The following is a 16,732-nucleotide window of genomic DNA, read 5'->3' on the forward strand; positions in this document are numbered from 1 at the left end:
TACAAGGACTGAAGCACCAGGAGACCAGGAAGTCATTCTTAGAACTTGACAAAGTACCCTAATCTCTAAGTGAATCTATTTATTATGTAGTTGGGGCAAAGCATGAATGTAATATTGTATGACTGAGCATATCTTTTTATTGTAAAAAAAAAAGATCCAATTTTGGTTGTGGGATGAGTAGAATTTAGATCTAGGAGCACTATCTTTTTCCCTGTTCTGTCGCCAACCCACAATGTCTTTGCAGACAATTATAATATAATTGTTGTGATTCGAAACTCTGGAGACAGGCGAACCTGGGTATGTCCCAGGTTCCTCAGTTTTGACCCATCGGGTCTTGGGCAGTGTTTAACCTCTGCAAGTTTGTTTTCTCACGTGTAAGATGAGAATTCACCAACTATGAACCTCATAGGGCTATTGTGTAGGAATAGAAGCGAGCTTATTGTGCACAAAGTTCATCACAGCACCGAAGCAGCACCCCATACATCGCATTGTTCACCATTAACAAACATCCGTCATTGCACTACCGCTCTGACAAAGCGGACATCGCTGACTCCGCAGCCCCCACGGGGTAAGGTCTCTCGTAGCTCCCATGCGTCTGTTCCTGTGATTTAAATATTCTCATCCTCCAATTTGCCCTTGACTATTTCACACAGGCACTTCGAGGAGAAATCGTGCCTCTTAAAGAGAACGTGACCCACGTCAATGACCTTGCCCGCCAGCTCACCACATCCGGCATTCAGCTGTCACCATACAACCTCAGCACCCTGGAAGACCTGAACACCAGGTGGAAGCTTCTGCAGGTAGGCGCGTTACGAGCATCACGGCTCCTTGTTACAATAAGAGAATAGACAGATAAGGCTTGCTTTTTTGAGGGACCAAAAAGTAATTTTTTCACATCATGCTCACAGTAATATTTTGTGGCTATAGGATATCTTATATTATTTGATAAGTCCCTATATAAATGCTTGCAATCGTATTAAAATTAACTTTTATAAATGGCTTAAAAGTAGGCTTTACTATATCTTGCAATAAACGCGGGAGATAATACCGAATCATGATTAAGAAAGGAAATTACTGGCGTGCAATTATTTTGTACTATTATTGCTTGGATTCTTAGAATAGCTTTCCCTTTGGAATCCTAATTCATACAAAAATCAAAGGTGAGACATTCTAAAATCTTTTAAAGAAAGAACATTCTACCGCAAACCTACACATGGAGATTTTTCCTAGGTTCCTGTAATAAATTCAAGGAATATAAATGTGCTCAAGGTTATCAAAACTCTCTGTGCCTCAGTCTCTCGTGGGGATATTAAATGTTTCTAAAATATTGGTTAATTACTAGGACACGTAGGTCAAAGCACATGGAAAGTACTTGGAACGGTACTAGTCCCATAGCAACACTGCATAAATTCCAACTCTTGGTGCTATTGCGTTTATAATTATTACTACTATAGCATTCAGGTTTTGGAATCAGTCTTACTGAGTGACCTTGAAGACACTTGGCCTCTCCGATTGTTAGTTTTCTCATCTGTAACATGCTTGCTCTAATAATTCAATGAAGTAATTCATGTGCAGTTCTTGGGACAGGACGTGGCTCGTAGTAAGAACTCAGAAAACCTAACGGTGGAGGCGGTGTGTCTCTACGTTCCGTGTCTGAAGAACACCGCGTTATACCCTAAAACCCTGAGACCGATTGAAGCACAGAATAGGAGAGTTGTTTTCTCTCCTTTTTCCAGTTTCATAGGATGCAGAGGGTATGCTGCTGGGGACAGAGAGGCAGCTGGGTTTCCAAATCACTTCTTTCAATGTTTTAATAAGAAAGAAAACCTGCTAAACCAGATTACTTTTCCAAATGGCAGTCCGTTTACGAGTGATTGAAAGTCCCCTTAAGGAATTGCTAGATCTTTAATAAAGACATGTTCCAAATTCAAGACCTCTTGAGATTCCATATAATTTCATTCTTGTTGTGATCGATAATCTTGAAATATTTGTGTTATAAAATGTTAGAAGTGGCATTGGCTAAAGCAAGGCAGTATACTGAAGCAATGCGTTCCTGTGTCTATTTGCTCCATGGTGGGTAAGCGCTATGTAAAGCTTATCAGTTTCATGTTAGTACGTTTTCCATTTTAAGCATAAATAAGGAAAGTAATAAATGTCCAAGGAAAAGCAGTGGCTATGTTTGTTCCGTGCAAGCAGTCTTGAACTATGTCTTAAAATGTCTTTGAGAGAGCTGACGTCCACATTTGCTTTCAGAATGCACGACAAGATTTATAACACTAGCATCTAAACTCACCGATGAGGTCAAAAGATTATGACAGATAGGAAAAGTTTTTAAGATCTGATGCTAAGGGATCCATTATAGCTCGTGCTATTTAGATGTAACGTGGAAGGAAATGTGAATCGCTTAATTTCTACCACTCTTTCCAATAATTAAGGACTTGGATACAGATATAAGGAAATACATGAAAGGAGACAGTGTGATACAGTAAAAAGAGCGCTGGAGTGAATTCTGGAAGGCCTAACTTCAATTTGAAACGGGGCTATTATTTGACCATGTTATCTTGGGAAAGCTGTTTAACCTCTCTCAGCTTCAATTCCTTCATGTATAAAATGACACAGTCCATTTTGCCTAAGGTCACATCTAGTTCAGTCATATGATTCTGTATCTGGATATCGGGTTGGGGGAGATACCACATGACAAAATTTAGTTTAGAGTCGGTGGAGCTGCTCCTATTCATAATACATATGGGGCTTGTTGGAATTATGTTCTGCCTTCTGTAATTCTCACTTTTAAGCCCCGCAGCCCCAAACCCACATGCACACAGTCTTTTCATGTTAAACAGTTTGCTTGGTCTGTGGTCTATGCTCTTACTTGTGGCAAATTTCACTTGTTGCTATTTTTGGACATGACCTTAAGCATATGCTTTAAAAGTGTTTTTAGCAGACAGCTGATAAATCCAAGGTTTTAGTTTGCATAGAAGTGAGTCAAGATGATTCTATTCTTTTCTTTTTTTGACCATAACTCTAACCACTTGGCTGTATTATAAATGTGAGTCCTTGTTCAGAAAGTAAACAAAGCAGGAAATGAGGTTCACGTCAAACAGCTTTACCCCCATTATTGGGAGAGCAGCTCATACTGAGAACAGTTCACATTTAGAAGAACGTGCATGAGACTAAAGCATCACCCGGCTTCTATGGAGGGAAGTTTGAGCCCACCGTCATGATACATTGTATTTCTGAAATATAAAGAATGCAGTCCCAGTGCCACGTCAGTTACTAAAATCATGATGAAGGATAAGTACAAATTCATCTTTGCTTCTTTGTCTGCTAAAACGACGAAAATCAAGAAATAGAGAGTTGCAGCAGCGGGAAGGCAGATATAAACCTAAGAAAAGCAGCCTTAGAGTTGGGCAGAATGGTGTAGTAAAAGAAGCAGAGTTACGTACTACCAGGCTGTGTCTACTATCAGAACATCCCGGGTTTAGTTACATGATCCGTTACTGTTTATTTTCAAAGAAATCCATGCTGTTTTTTTTAGCTGATGCGATAACAGTCAAAACGTTAGAAACAGATAAACCGTGTAGAGGTGAACATCAGCAGCAGATAAGAGCCAGGTACAATTTATCTGTACCTAGAAATAGAGTGTGTCGGAGAGCTCGGTATTTATTTTGAAGCCACAAGTAGAAGTATAGAGACATTGGCTTGTCGTTTGAAACTCTCTGTGAAAATCAAATCATATTTTCTCCGTGGACACCCTGGTATGGATGTTACTACTAGACCACTTGACAATGTGTTTTTGACGTAGGAAACCATCGTTCCTTGTAGCTACAAATTTGTACGTACGTTATCTCATTTAATCCTCAGAACATGATTCTCTGTCATGATGATATATTATCATAGTGCCATTAACAAATAAGAAAACCGAGACTGGGAAACATCAAGTAACACGATGACAGTCACACAGCATGTAAGTATCAGCCGGGACCTAAATCAGCTCCTCTGAACTGCAACATCCATGCCTTTTTTGTTTCTTTTTAAAGTCTTCTGAAGTTTGAACTTAACAAAGTCATCCTTTAAAGCTATTTTGGGCCACGCAAGTATGAAATTCTTCACTGTTTTCACGCTTCCCCTCTTTTTAAAATGATTCTCCGGGATATTAACTTGGAAATCTGCCTTTTACAAACCAATGGACTCATGAGCCCAGTTCAGTGTACCAGTTAAAATCACACCTGATGTTTCACATATAAAACTATAAAGCATTATATTTCTCGTCGTAGTCTCTGGAACTCAGCAATTGTAGTAAAATCAACCAGAAGTAATTTTCATGAATTATCTCTTAAAGCAGCACCAATGGTAATATTCGACCCAGTAGAAATGCGTATCAAAAACAAATGGAAAGAAACGTAAACTAGTGATAAACCTTTCTAATTCTGAAGCAACGCACGCACATTTAGTGGTGCTGGCATGCTGTTCACTCGCCACGCACAGGGAAGGTTTTTCTCTAGGGACGTTTTGCTAGGGAGTACCCTCACCATTTCTCTGCATCACAAGTTAATCCACGAATAGCAACAGAAGCACAAATATGCTTTAATTTAAAGGGTACATGCTTTATAGACTGTAGGACTCTATAGAATATCATCACTTGAAAAATATTAAATATGAAGACATTTCCAGATATGACATTCTTTAAATAGGTTTAAGAACAGTATCATGAATTATGTATGTTTTTTAAAGGTTTCGTGAGAGTCTTCCAAAGTCATGCAGACAGTTATACAGGGTGGGACAAAAGTAGTTTTACCATTTACATATTTATTCTACAAATATGTTTTTGCGTCAAGCATTGTCTCTAACTGGAATACAAAACCGTCTTGCCCGTGTACCGCTATTCTTCATCAATAAGGAAATGGAGTTGTGTTACCAAACTCATGCCGATTTTCATCAGCTGGTCACTCTTTAAGTGGTACTTCTATTGGGTATAGATCCTCTAATTCTTAGACTGTTAAGGTGCGATCCACAGGCTTGAAAGGATTCAGAGCCACTATTCAAAAACACTGCAGTAATGTAGGAAAAACTACGCTAACACATTCTGAACTGTAGGCAGCTCTTATAAAAAGATTTTAAGTATAACATCTAGTTTGATGTGGCCACTGGCAGGACTTTGTAAGAAGCTGAAGGTAAGGGAATTGAAAAGAACACAGAGGAAAGAACATGGTTTTTTTTGGGGGGGGGGGTTGTGTTCAGTAAAGGTTAGGTCACAGAAGGATTTGTTGATGTTAGGAATAAAATGACCTGTGATAAAAGGGCAATTCAGTTCTAGGAAAACATCTTTTCGGTAAGGAGAGAACAATCATTTATGCTTAACCTTGGCTTTGTCTTTAAAACAAACAGGGAGTGAGCAAGGCCCTTTCAAGATTTGAAGGAATGTGTAAATCTAAATGCCCAGGATATTTACAGCCCTTAGAACACGCTGAGGTCGTAGTTTAGGAACATTCAAGCTTAATTTTCCTCAGTCAGTGTGTTTTCAGTGTTTTCACAGCTAATTGATACTGCCCTGGTCGGTTGGCTCAGTTGGTTGGAGCATCATCATGAGTAAACCAAAAAGTCAAGGGTTCGATTCCCAGTTAGGGCACATGCTTAGGTTGTGGGTTTGATCCCTGGTCAGGGTGCTTATGATCAATGTTTCTGTCTCTCTGTCTCTCTCTGTCTCTCTGTCTGTCTCTCTCTCTCTCTCTCTGAAATCAATGAACATACCCTTGGGTGAGGATTTAAAAAAAAAAAAACAAGGAATGATACTGAGATTGCCTAGATAACCTTGAAAGTAACATGGCCCAAATGTGCCATTGTCTCTGCCTGTCCTCCTCACCCCAAAGAAGAACAGGCTAGTTTTCAAGGGCATTCTCTATTTTCTAAAAGAGGCATTAGCTTGTGTGGGACCACGGGGAGAAACCTTAATGGTGCAGGGAGTGTGAGCGGAACAAATGTATGAGGTACGAAATGAGAGCGGAGCTAGGCCGAGCCAAAGAAATGTTAGCTGAAGAGAATGAAAGCTATATTAATTTTTTCAGAGATTTTATAAAGTGAACAACAATCACTATAAAGTAGGAGTTCGAAGGCCTGATTGCTTGATCTTTATGCACTGCTTGGTTTCTGACTGGTTTTGTTTAGTTTTGTTTTATCTTCTGACATTTATTTATTTTTTTTATTTTTATTGTTGTTCAATTACAGTTGCCTACCTTTTCTCCCCATCCCTCCACCCCACCCCACCCCAGTCGAACCCACCTCCCTCCCCCACCTCCACCCTCCCCCTTGATTTTGTCCATGTGTCCTTTATAGTACTTCCTGTAATCCCCTCTCCCCACTGTCCCCTGCCCACTCCCCTCTGGCTATTGTTTGATTGTTCTTAACTTCAGTGTCTCTGGTTATATTTTGTTTGCTTTTTCTTCTGTTGATTATGTTCCAGTTAAAGGTGAGATCATATGGTATTGTTTTAATCAGGAACTGTTTTTGCTGGTTCTGACAGTAGCTACTATGGTAATCCATTTAAGTGTTTCATTCTTGTTTTTCTTAAGATGTAATGTGTTCCTGTTAAATATGTTCAAACAGGAATTTTATATATTTACAGATGTATCTCTTTTAGTTTCTTGATCTCCCTAGTTCCTTTTTAGAAATACACATGTAATTCTATTTAAAATTGCCATAATTTTAATCACCCATGTTTAAATGCTCACGTTTCATCGTTTCTTTTCCTTCTCCCTTATTCCTCAACTGACCTTTGCCCTCTTCTCAAATTTCTCACTGCTTTTATTCTTTGTTCTTTTAAGTGTTCCTCCCTCTCTGTCTCTCTGACCTCTCCCCTTCCCAGCAGCCAGACCCCGCCCCACCCTTCTCCCGCGTTTGTTTGCCCTGCTTGTTTTCGGCTCTGCTTTTCCCACTGTCCTGCTGCGTGTAAAACACCCCGCCAGCAGCTGCTCACATTTCCCATGCTACGTCATGCACAGCATTCAAAGAGCTGCTGTTCTCACACTTCCCCCAGAAAGACTCCTTGCTCCTCCTTCCCTGCACATTCCTCTGGAAATAACCCCTTTTCAGACCATATGAAAAGCTGAATGTTAAAGCCAGCTCTGTAAGCAGGACTGCAAGCTAGCTTATGAAATTCAGAAATGCCATCTTTAAAGGTCAATACCACAGAGTGAATTTTGAATTGCTGTAGTTTATCTTAATATTGCTTAATTCTTACAAATTCTATAATGGCCTTAAAACAATTCTCATTATGATACAGATTCTCCCGTCAATTAATATATTTATTCCAAAGATTGATGATATGTGGATAGAAAATATAATAAATGAGAAGATGATTATAATATTAGAAATACAGTTGTTTTTTTAGCACAGAGCCGTACTTTTTGGAGGCACAATATAGATTTGAGAAGACTATTTTAATGAGTATTCTGCATTACTGAACTGAACAACAAGCACTTAGCTAGCACTTACTGCATGCCATTCACTACTGTCTGACTGTTACAAGCACTAACACTTTCAAGCCTCACTATCACCCTGTGAGGTAGATACAATTTTTATCTTCATTTTACAGATGAGAAAAATGAGGAACCAAGGGGTTGGATTGTTTCACTGAGTTCACGGAGCTGGTAATGAGACAGCCAGTATTTGAACCCAGGCAGTTTAGCTGGGGAATGTGCCAGAACTGCTAACTACAGAATACCACCTCTCTGATATAAAGTTAGATTGACCTGACAACGTTTCGTCTTCATTTACGATTCTGTTCTTTAAACAAAAAATAATTTGCCAGGAATCACCTGCATAAGAGTTAGAAAAGGCAGATTTAGATTGGAATGATTGTGGTCTCAGACCACAATGTCGGGAATAGCCTGTTTAACCCAGAGCCTGGATTGTTCACAGGTTAAAAATGAGGATCTCATCCTCCTGAAATGAGCAAAAATACTCTTCCATTCAATAAGTATTGTTCTGGTGCCTACCATCTACCACACTCGTTGTTAGAAAATAGGGATGTGGTTGTGGGAAAAAACCAGACACGGTCTCTGCCCTCATGGAGATTATAGTTTCTTAAGAAAACAGACATTAATATAAAAAAAAATCTTCTCACATAATAATAACAAATGCGTTAAGTGCAATAAAGGAAATTGCAGGGCATATAGAGAGGACCTAAGAGAGAGAGAGAGAACGAGAACACTATAGTGAGGCTAAGAGACAGGGAAGGCTGACCCAGAAATCTTCCCAGAGAAAGTGGCCTTCCAGCTAAAACCTAAAGGAGGAGGACAAGTTAACTACATGACTTTTCTATTTATATGTAGCTTTTATTTTAAATGACCTGAAGCTGGGGACTAACAAATTAAACAGAGTAGTAATATTCCAGTATGTGAATTTAATAAGTAGAAATCATTTGAAGCAATGGACTGCAGAGTTGACATGTAATTAAATCGTATCAAAAAGATTTTCTAGCCCTGACCAGTGTGGCTCAGTGGATTGGGTGTCATCTTGCAAAGTCGACGGTCACTGGTTCGATTCCCAGTCAGGACACATGCCTGGGTCGTGGACCAGATCCCCAGTTGTGCACATGTGAGAGGCAAGCAATCAATATTTCTCTCTCACACTGATGTTTCTCCCCTTCTCTTTCTCCAGCCCTTCCCCTCTAAAATCAATAAGCTTGTCCTCGGGTGAGAATTTAAAAAAAAAAAGATTTTTCTATCATTCTTGATCACAGACAGCATCCCATTTGCTTTCTTCATGGCACCTATGAAAATCTATAGCTGTGTGTTTGTTGGCTTATTTATTAAAAGTCTGTCTCCCCAACCTGAATGTCCGCTGCATGAGGGCAGAGTCCCCAGACACTATCACTACGGACACTCGGCAGGACCTTTTACACAGCAGCCGCTCCACAAATATTTCTTGAATTGCTGAGTGCATGAAACTGAGCAAAAATGTTCTTAGAAACTATACAATAAACAGGAAGTTACACCATAGGGGGGAAATTCAGAAACAAAACTCTCATTTCTGAAGAAACAGTATTCATGTGTTGATCTGTGAATTCATAAAGTTCATCAATGCTTAAGTAATCTTCCCAAAACTCCCAAAAGAAAAATAACTGTTCAGAAATTAAATGTGCATCCTTTACTCTGCGGTGTACACGGTGTACTTATATTCTAGACTTTTATCAATAAATAATGATCTGCGTGTTCTGGCAACATGCAGTATACTTAATGTTACCTTTGAAAGGACCTGACATAAAATAGCTTCTCTTTCCCCCCTTTTTATTGATGTGTAATTGACCTATAACATTATCATCATTTCAGCGGGACACTGTAATGGTTTGATACGTGTATATAGTGTGAGGTGATCACCACAATAAGCCTAGTTAACATCCATCACCATACCTACTTACGACTCTTTTTCTTGGGCTGACAACTTTTAAGATCTACTGTTTTAGCAACTGGTAAAAAATCAAATACAGTGTTACGAACAATGGTCACCATGCTGTACATTCCATACCCATGATGTGCCGTATTTATTTTATACCTGGAACTTTGTACCTTTTAACCCTCTTCATCCTTTCACCCGCCAACCCCACCCCCACTTCTGGCAACCACCAGTCATCTCTGTATCTGCAAGCTCATTTGTGGTGGCGGGGGCGGGCGGAGTTCTTTTTGTTTTTAGATTCCACATAGAAGTGAAATCATACGGTGTTTGCCTTTCTCTGTCGGATTTATTTCGTTCAGCATAATGCCCTCTAGGCCCAGCCATGTTTCTGCAAATGGCAAGGTTTCGCTCTTTTTATGGCTGAATACTATTCCATTGTATACAGACCACATTTTGTTTATCCACGCATCCGTTGGTGGACACTTAGGTCGCTTCCATATCTTGGCTATTGTAAATAGTGTTGCAACGAGCATAGGGGTGCATGTGTTGTTGGGTTTTTAATTAATGTTTTTGTACCTTCTCGTTTCCTTTTTTAAAAAAAAAATTTATTGAATTTATTAGGGTGACATTGGTTAATAAAATTATATAGGTTTCAGGTGTATAATTCTACAGTACATTGTCTGTATTCTGTGTTGTGTGTTCACCACCCCAAGTCAAGTCTCCTTCTGTCACCATTTACCCCCCTTTTCCCTCTCCTACCTCCCCCAGGGGCTTTCCCTCTGGTCATCACCGTACTGCTGTCTCTGTGCATGAGTGGTTGGGTTTTTCTTTTTTTGCTTAATCCCTTCACCTTTTTCACCCAGTCTGCGGAACCCCCTCTTCTCTGACAGGTGTCAGTCTGTGCTCTGTATCTATGTATCTGTTTCTATTGAATATTTTCTTTATTTATTTTGTTCATTAGATTCCACATATGAGTGAAATCGTATGCTATTTGTCCCTCTCTGACTGGCTTATTTCACTTAACATAATACTCTCCAGGTCCTTCCATGCTCTTGCAAAGGGTAAGATTTCCTCCTTTTTTACAGCCTAGTAGTATTCCATTGTGTAAATACAGCACAGCTTTTTTAATCCAAACTATGTGCTATTGTTTGATCCTTTGCCATCTTTTAAGATGAGGTGGGAATAGACTGACACTGAGTCTAGGGCTAATTACTCCCCACCACGAGGCAAGCTCCTGCTGCGTAGGCGATGCCCCGTGAATCATGAAGTTTCCATGACGACTGGTAGGGAATAGACTGCTGCTCTGTGCCACGTATGAGTGCTGGATGCTGTTACCGCTAATCCTTCTTGCTGACTCTTTCCCAGCCCCAGCAGTTTCCTCACATGTGCTCATGAGGACCCAGCTGAATACTGAAGGGAGACGCTGTATGTAGATCATCAGGGTTCTCTCCCTGTGCTGCTGTCCTCTCTGGACTTCTCTCCTCGCTACCTTATTCTTTCCCAGACTTTCAGGGCCGTGTCCGCAGCTCAGGGAGTCTGCCAGGCCCTTCTGGGTTCTTCTTCGCCAAACCCTCGAAGATCAGAAACCCTCAAGGTTGTAAACTAGGATAATCCTGGGGCTCGCCGTGTGTGTTTTCCATCTCTCAAGGGTCACTGTCCTTCTTTACCTGATGTTCATCAGCTCACACACTCCATCATCACATATAGTTTGCCCATCTTATTATTTATTATTTGCAGTCCTTATTATTCCGTCTTGTTCGGTAGTGGAGTTCCTGAAATAGCTTTTAAAGCACTGGGTTGGGTTTTTTTCCCTTGATTTGGGGATCATATGCAAAGAATGCTGCAGGTAAACAGGTAATTGGCTGATAATGTGCAATCCTCCCTAAACAGAGTTTCTGTCAGTCACTTAACCTCCGTTGCCCATACTCTGATTTCCTGTCATGATAGCAGTAATTGCCTCACACTCTTCCCATCATATTTTTGCCCATTTGTATTTTAGGGCCTGGCCTTTGCAACCCACCTGGACAAGCCTGAGGAGTTAGCCTATATCTAAGGAATCCGGTCAGGTCCTAAAGCCAGGGCTGTGTAGCAAAGAGCTCCGAGTATGAATTAGCAAGAGTACAGCTGCTCCATCAACTTCTGAAACAGCTGACTATGTGGATGTGTTGCGTTGCTTTAAAAATATCTACTTTGAATGACTGCATATTTTAATTTCTTAACTTTACACTTCAGCAATCATTCTTTAAAAGGTTCCATTTAAATATTTTTAACACTGTATCATTTAATGATCCATGTGCTACCATGCATAAGTTTATTTTAGGAAAGATGGCTTGTTTACGTTGTTACTGCCTGTCAATTCAGAGGATTTTAGTTCTTAAAGTCCAGAAGTCCAACCCTTGATTTTACAAAGGCATCACGTGATATACCACAGTTCACACAGCTCATTAATAATGGAACCAGAACCAAAAACTTGCTCTATATTCTTCTCACACACTCTTTAGTTTTACTCTAGAAAAGGTATACTTCAGGCTAAAAGTTATATATTCTTTTTTTGAAGATTTTATTTATTTACTTTTAGAGAGAAGGAAAGGTCTGGAGAGAGGGAGAAAAACATCAATGTGTGGTTAACTCTCATGCGCCCCCTACTGGGGACCTGGCCACAACCCAGGCATGTGTCCTGACTGAGAATCAGACCTGCAACCTTTTGCTTTGCAGGCCGGCACTCAATCCACTGAGCCACACCAGCCAGGGCTAAATGTTCTATATTCTAAAAAGTAAATTTCTAAGGAATTAAATATCTTAATCCCACCAGTCTTGCAAGGTCCATGTGAAATAATGAGATAAAGACTGTGAAAGCCCTTCAGAAACTATTAAATGCTATAAAATGTTAAGTTGCATTTTTAGAACTGCAGTTCATTTCTGTAAAACTTTTCTGAACTTGATTATGCAGGATCTTTTCTAATACATGCGTCCTTCCATTATAAGAATTTACTCTTTCTTCCCTGTTGGGTTGGAAAAGGGAGGGGCTCTGTTGTTTTCCAGAACCTATTGATATTTTATAGTATTCTATATGTAGTGGGTTCCCACTAAATGCCTGTCAGATAAGGCAGACCCAAATTTCTCTGTAAAGCTGTGGAGGGAGGTGGTTCAGAACTAAGCTTATCCTTAAAAAAGAAAAGGTACTTTCAAAAGTTAGATGGGGTAACTCTTGCTCTTCTGTATTTGCAATGAAATTGTTTTAATGTGTCTTATATTCAACTGATGCATCACATATGCTTCCCTCAGTTAAAACGGAACAGATTTCCAGGTTAATATAATAATTTCTAACACAGCTGCCTATACTGGAAGGAAAAATAAAAGACATGACGGCATAGTAGTGAACTTCAGATTTTTCCGCCCCGCCTTTGGCGTCCCTTCCCTCTGAATTAGCTTACATTTCTTTGTTATCTCATTTTTGACTTTGTCTTTCTAAATAGTCTTTTCTGTTTTCCATCAATATGTATTTACTGAACTACCTATTAACGTGCTTTCTTTTTGTAACACAGAAAACTCAAAAGTGGGTGGGTTGCTATACATGGCACTTAGGAAACATAAAAAGATTTTGAATCGCTACACACAAGTCAGGACCTTTAATTCTCAGCCATGGCTTCCCCATTAGATGCAAAATTTAGAGGCAATCATATATATCCACAGGCCCACAGCTCTGGTGCTGCGCTGGACAATTCCAACACTAGCCTCTTTGAATGAAGTCCATCCTTCAGCGTGTATCTCAGTCTACTGTGCCATACATAGAATTGTCCTTTCAGAGTCACCTGTCCTCTTTCTGAATGCTACCTGTCTGCTGAGTATACTCTGTTCAACCCTCTCCTTCTCCACGGGGACTGGCCCATCTCCTGCCGGGCAAATTAGATGCTGACCCTTATCTTTACAGCTTCCTTCCCCACCTTTTCTGCTCCTACACCAAGCATGACTGTTCTCTGCTGGTGGTCAGGATCTGTGTCTGGGAAACAGGCCGAGCTGTGAGTCGTCCTCTTTACACAGGTGCCCAAAGAGTATTGTTTACTCTCCAGGTGCACTGTTATTTCCCATTGCCCAAATCTCCTCCCTCTATTCTGTGCACATGTGCCCCTTTCCGTTGCTGGAGGAGACCTGACTTGTCGGGGTCTAGCCTCGTCTAGGTGACCACGCACATAGAGGAAGGCCTCAGCCCCAGGGAATGAGTAATGATAGGGCTGAGCTATTTCGTGGTGATCTGGAGGGCCCAGTCTGCTTGCCAAGGATTGGTCACGGGCCTCTGATGCAATCTCAGGCAATAAAATATAAACAGAAGTCTGCTAGAGGAGCATCCAAGAAAGATTTTCCTCACCCTGAGAACTATGATAAAACGGCATTCTTTTTTTCCAGGACACTGTGCCTACTTCTTCTCTCTACCTGGAATGCTCTTCTCCCACATAGCTATGTGAGTAACTGTCACTGTCTCCAAGTCTGCCTCTAATCTCATCTTAAAGAAACCTCCTTGAAAATGAACCACCTTATTTAAACAGCAACCTTCTCTACCTCTCCCTTCCCAGCCCTCTCAATTCAATCCCCCTGCCCCTGTCCTGGTAGTTCTTCTACAAAGAGGTCACCCTGCTGCCATGAGTCATGCCTCAGTACACCTTGTGGAGCCCCTCCCACACTGAATCCAGGCTGGCAGATGGAAGGCAGCAGATGGGACACCGTAGATCCAAGGCTAGATCAGAGGAAATCTTACAGCTTCTGTCTTGGTCAACTTGGAGCACTCACTGTGGGGGAAGTGAGCTGCTGTGAAAGAAGTCTGTCTACTGTGGAGCCACACTATACCATGAGGAACTCTGAGTTAGCCACATAGAGAAGCTGAATGAAAAGATGGCGGTGCTTGCCCACCCATGTAAGGCACCAGATAAGTGAGCAAAAAAAATCATCTGGGACGTCCATTCCAGTGGGGCCTTCAGATCACTCCACTTCTAGCTGCCTGCTAAATGCAAACACAGGAAAGACCCCAAGCCAAAAACACCTAGCTGAGCAGAGCCAACTCACAGAACCAGGAATGGCAGCGATAAATTTGGGTTTGAAGCCACTAAGTTCTAGGGTGGTATGTTATGCAGCCATAGGAACACATGACCTGTTCATCTTTTCTTAACACTCATAAAACACTACAGAATTAATATATTTCATGTATTTTTATTTTCTATCTCCCACCATGAGAAAGAAAGTTTCATGAAGCCAGGGATCTTATCTGTTTTGTTTGCTACTGTATCCAAAGCAACTAAGAAGAGTTAGTCCTATGAAGGTAAATATTTGTTTTACCAGACGGATGGACAGACATGTGAACAAACAAACCAGAACTTGAGTAGCCATTTGGTGAATGAACGGTGAGTTCACCTCAGGATGGCAGAATGGAAAGACGGGAGGAACCTGAGTTCTGGGACGCCAGTGTGCTTCTGAACTACCCAGTTCTAGAACAGCCTTGCCTCCACATTCCTTGACTGCTCGAGCCATCTTGCACTGGGTTTTCTATGAGCTGCAGCCGAAAGCATTCCATCTGGCATGTGCTCTTTCACGTCATTCTAATCTGTAGCCGTAGGACTCACACATGACTGAACCAGAGGATGAATCCAAGTGGCAGACACCGTGACATTCACAAAACCACTCTTCTTGCTGACTGAGGCTGTCCCACTGAGTAAACCATGTGGTTTATAATACGTTCTTTCTTTAGGCCTTCTCCCAAGAGACTGCCTTGGTTTCCCCACAATAGATGCCTGGACAGCCACCAGTCTCTTAAAGATGACTATAACATGCTTCTGGACATGTACCATATTTTGCCATGTGTAATGCATGCCCATGTCTTTGGCCCTTTCAGGAAACTTTCAAAAAAAAAGTCTTTCATTTTATTTGTTTGTTTGTTTGTTTATATTTAAATATTTTATTTATTTATTTTTAGAGAGAGGGGAAGGGAGGGAGAGAAACATCAGTGTGTGGTTGCCTCTCGAGCGCCCCCTACTGGGGGCCTGGCCCTCACCCCAGGCATGTGCCCTCACTGGGAATTGAACCGGTAACCCTTTGGTTTGCAGGCCAGCACTCAATCCACTGAGCCACACCAGCCAGGGCTTTTTTTTTTTTTTTTTAGATACCTGTTTTTCTATTATAAAGGAATTTTAGCATTTATTTTTGAACATACAGATATCATGATTGCTTTCTAGAGTTACACTTTTAACACATAAGCATAAATAAAAGACTTAAAAACACTTACATAGATACAGAATTAGTACTACCCATGTATAATGAGCATCCTAATTCTTCTCTCGAAAATTTGTGCAAAAAATGTGCATTATACATGGCAAAATACAGTAACTCTAGAAGTGGTGCAGCTTTCTCTCAGTCCCCATGAGGTACACCACCCATCCCACTAATTTGCCACACTTAACTGAATTTCCCAGACTGAAGCTGGGACCCCCACCACATAGCAAAAACCAAACATTATTCATGACCCTCCTATTTGCAATGAATTATATAAAACTGGCAAAACAAGCAAGGAAATTAAGTCCCTATTTGGTTAATGCTTGCATGTAGACATCACTTTTGCCTGAGATTCAGTTCCGTATCTTTTAAGTGAGACTCTATTTGGCAGAAGGGACAGAGATGTTCATGACACAAATCCCCTTTGAGAATGATTGACACATGAGCTGCAGTCAACACTGTAAGGGCCTCGCTAGAGATTTCAGGGGGAGAAGTCGTATTAACATGCAGAACAGTTAGCAATGAATTTTGCCCCTGGGATGATGTTTGAGCTCAGACTTGGGCAATGAGTAGGGTTTCAAAAGGTAGAGAAAAAAATGGAAGCGTTTTCTGGGAAGAAGGGAGAGCATTTCTAAAACAAAAGTCTTAGCTCAGGTCTGGGGAAATCTGAGTTAACCTAAGGTAGTAAGAAGTCTGAATTGGATGAGGTATGGCGTATGTGGTGGGGAGAGTAGCTAAAGGCGAAATAAGTGCTATCTAAACCAATGTACTCCTTGTCGTTACGGGAGAGGAGACATAATTAAATATTTCCCTCAAATGTCCTTTTGACTTGTCACATTTGTCACTCATGAGGAACCTTTATTACACTAGGATGATTTTTACTTTTTTAGCTAATTTGGCCCAAGCAAACAAGGGACAGAAAGTTTGTCATGTAAAGTAGTCATTCAACCTGAAAGAACATTGATGATTTCAGACCATTTAATGTTAAATATTTTAGAGTCCTAGATTATTTCTCTTTGGATGAACAGAAATATTTTTCTTCAGACTTTGAAATGTATGTTTAGTTTTTCACAGGCTAATT

The 16,732-nt window shown here is 40.6% G+C and overlaps 1 protein-coding gene across 8 annotated transcripts in view; it reads left to right on the forward strand.

Moving 5' to 3' along the window:
• Window positions 1–16,732, forward strand: part of DMD (dystrophin) — a 1,965,474-nt gene that overhangs the window by 1,667,460 nt on the left and 281,282 nt on the right. For all 8 annotated transcript variants that reach the window (XM_053917632.1, XM_053917633.2, XM_053917631.1 and 5 more), the window contains one exon: window positions 654–800. In XM_053917632.1, coding sequence (XP_053773607.1) covers window positions 654–800 — 147 coding nt within the window. The remainder of the gene's footprint in view (window positions 1–653; window positions 801–16,732) is intronic.

The sequence above is a fragment of the Desmodus rotundus genome, chromosome X (genome assembly GCF_022682495.2).
Source record: "Desmodus rotundus isolate HL8 chromosome X, HLdesRot8A.1, whole genome shotgun sequence".
Lineage (NCBI taxonomy): Eukaryota > Metazoa > Chordata > Mammalia > Chiroptera > Phyllostomidae > Desmodus > Desmodus rotundus.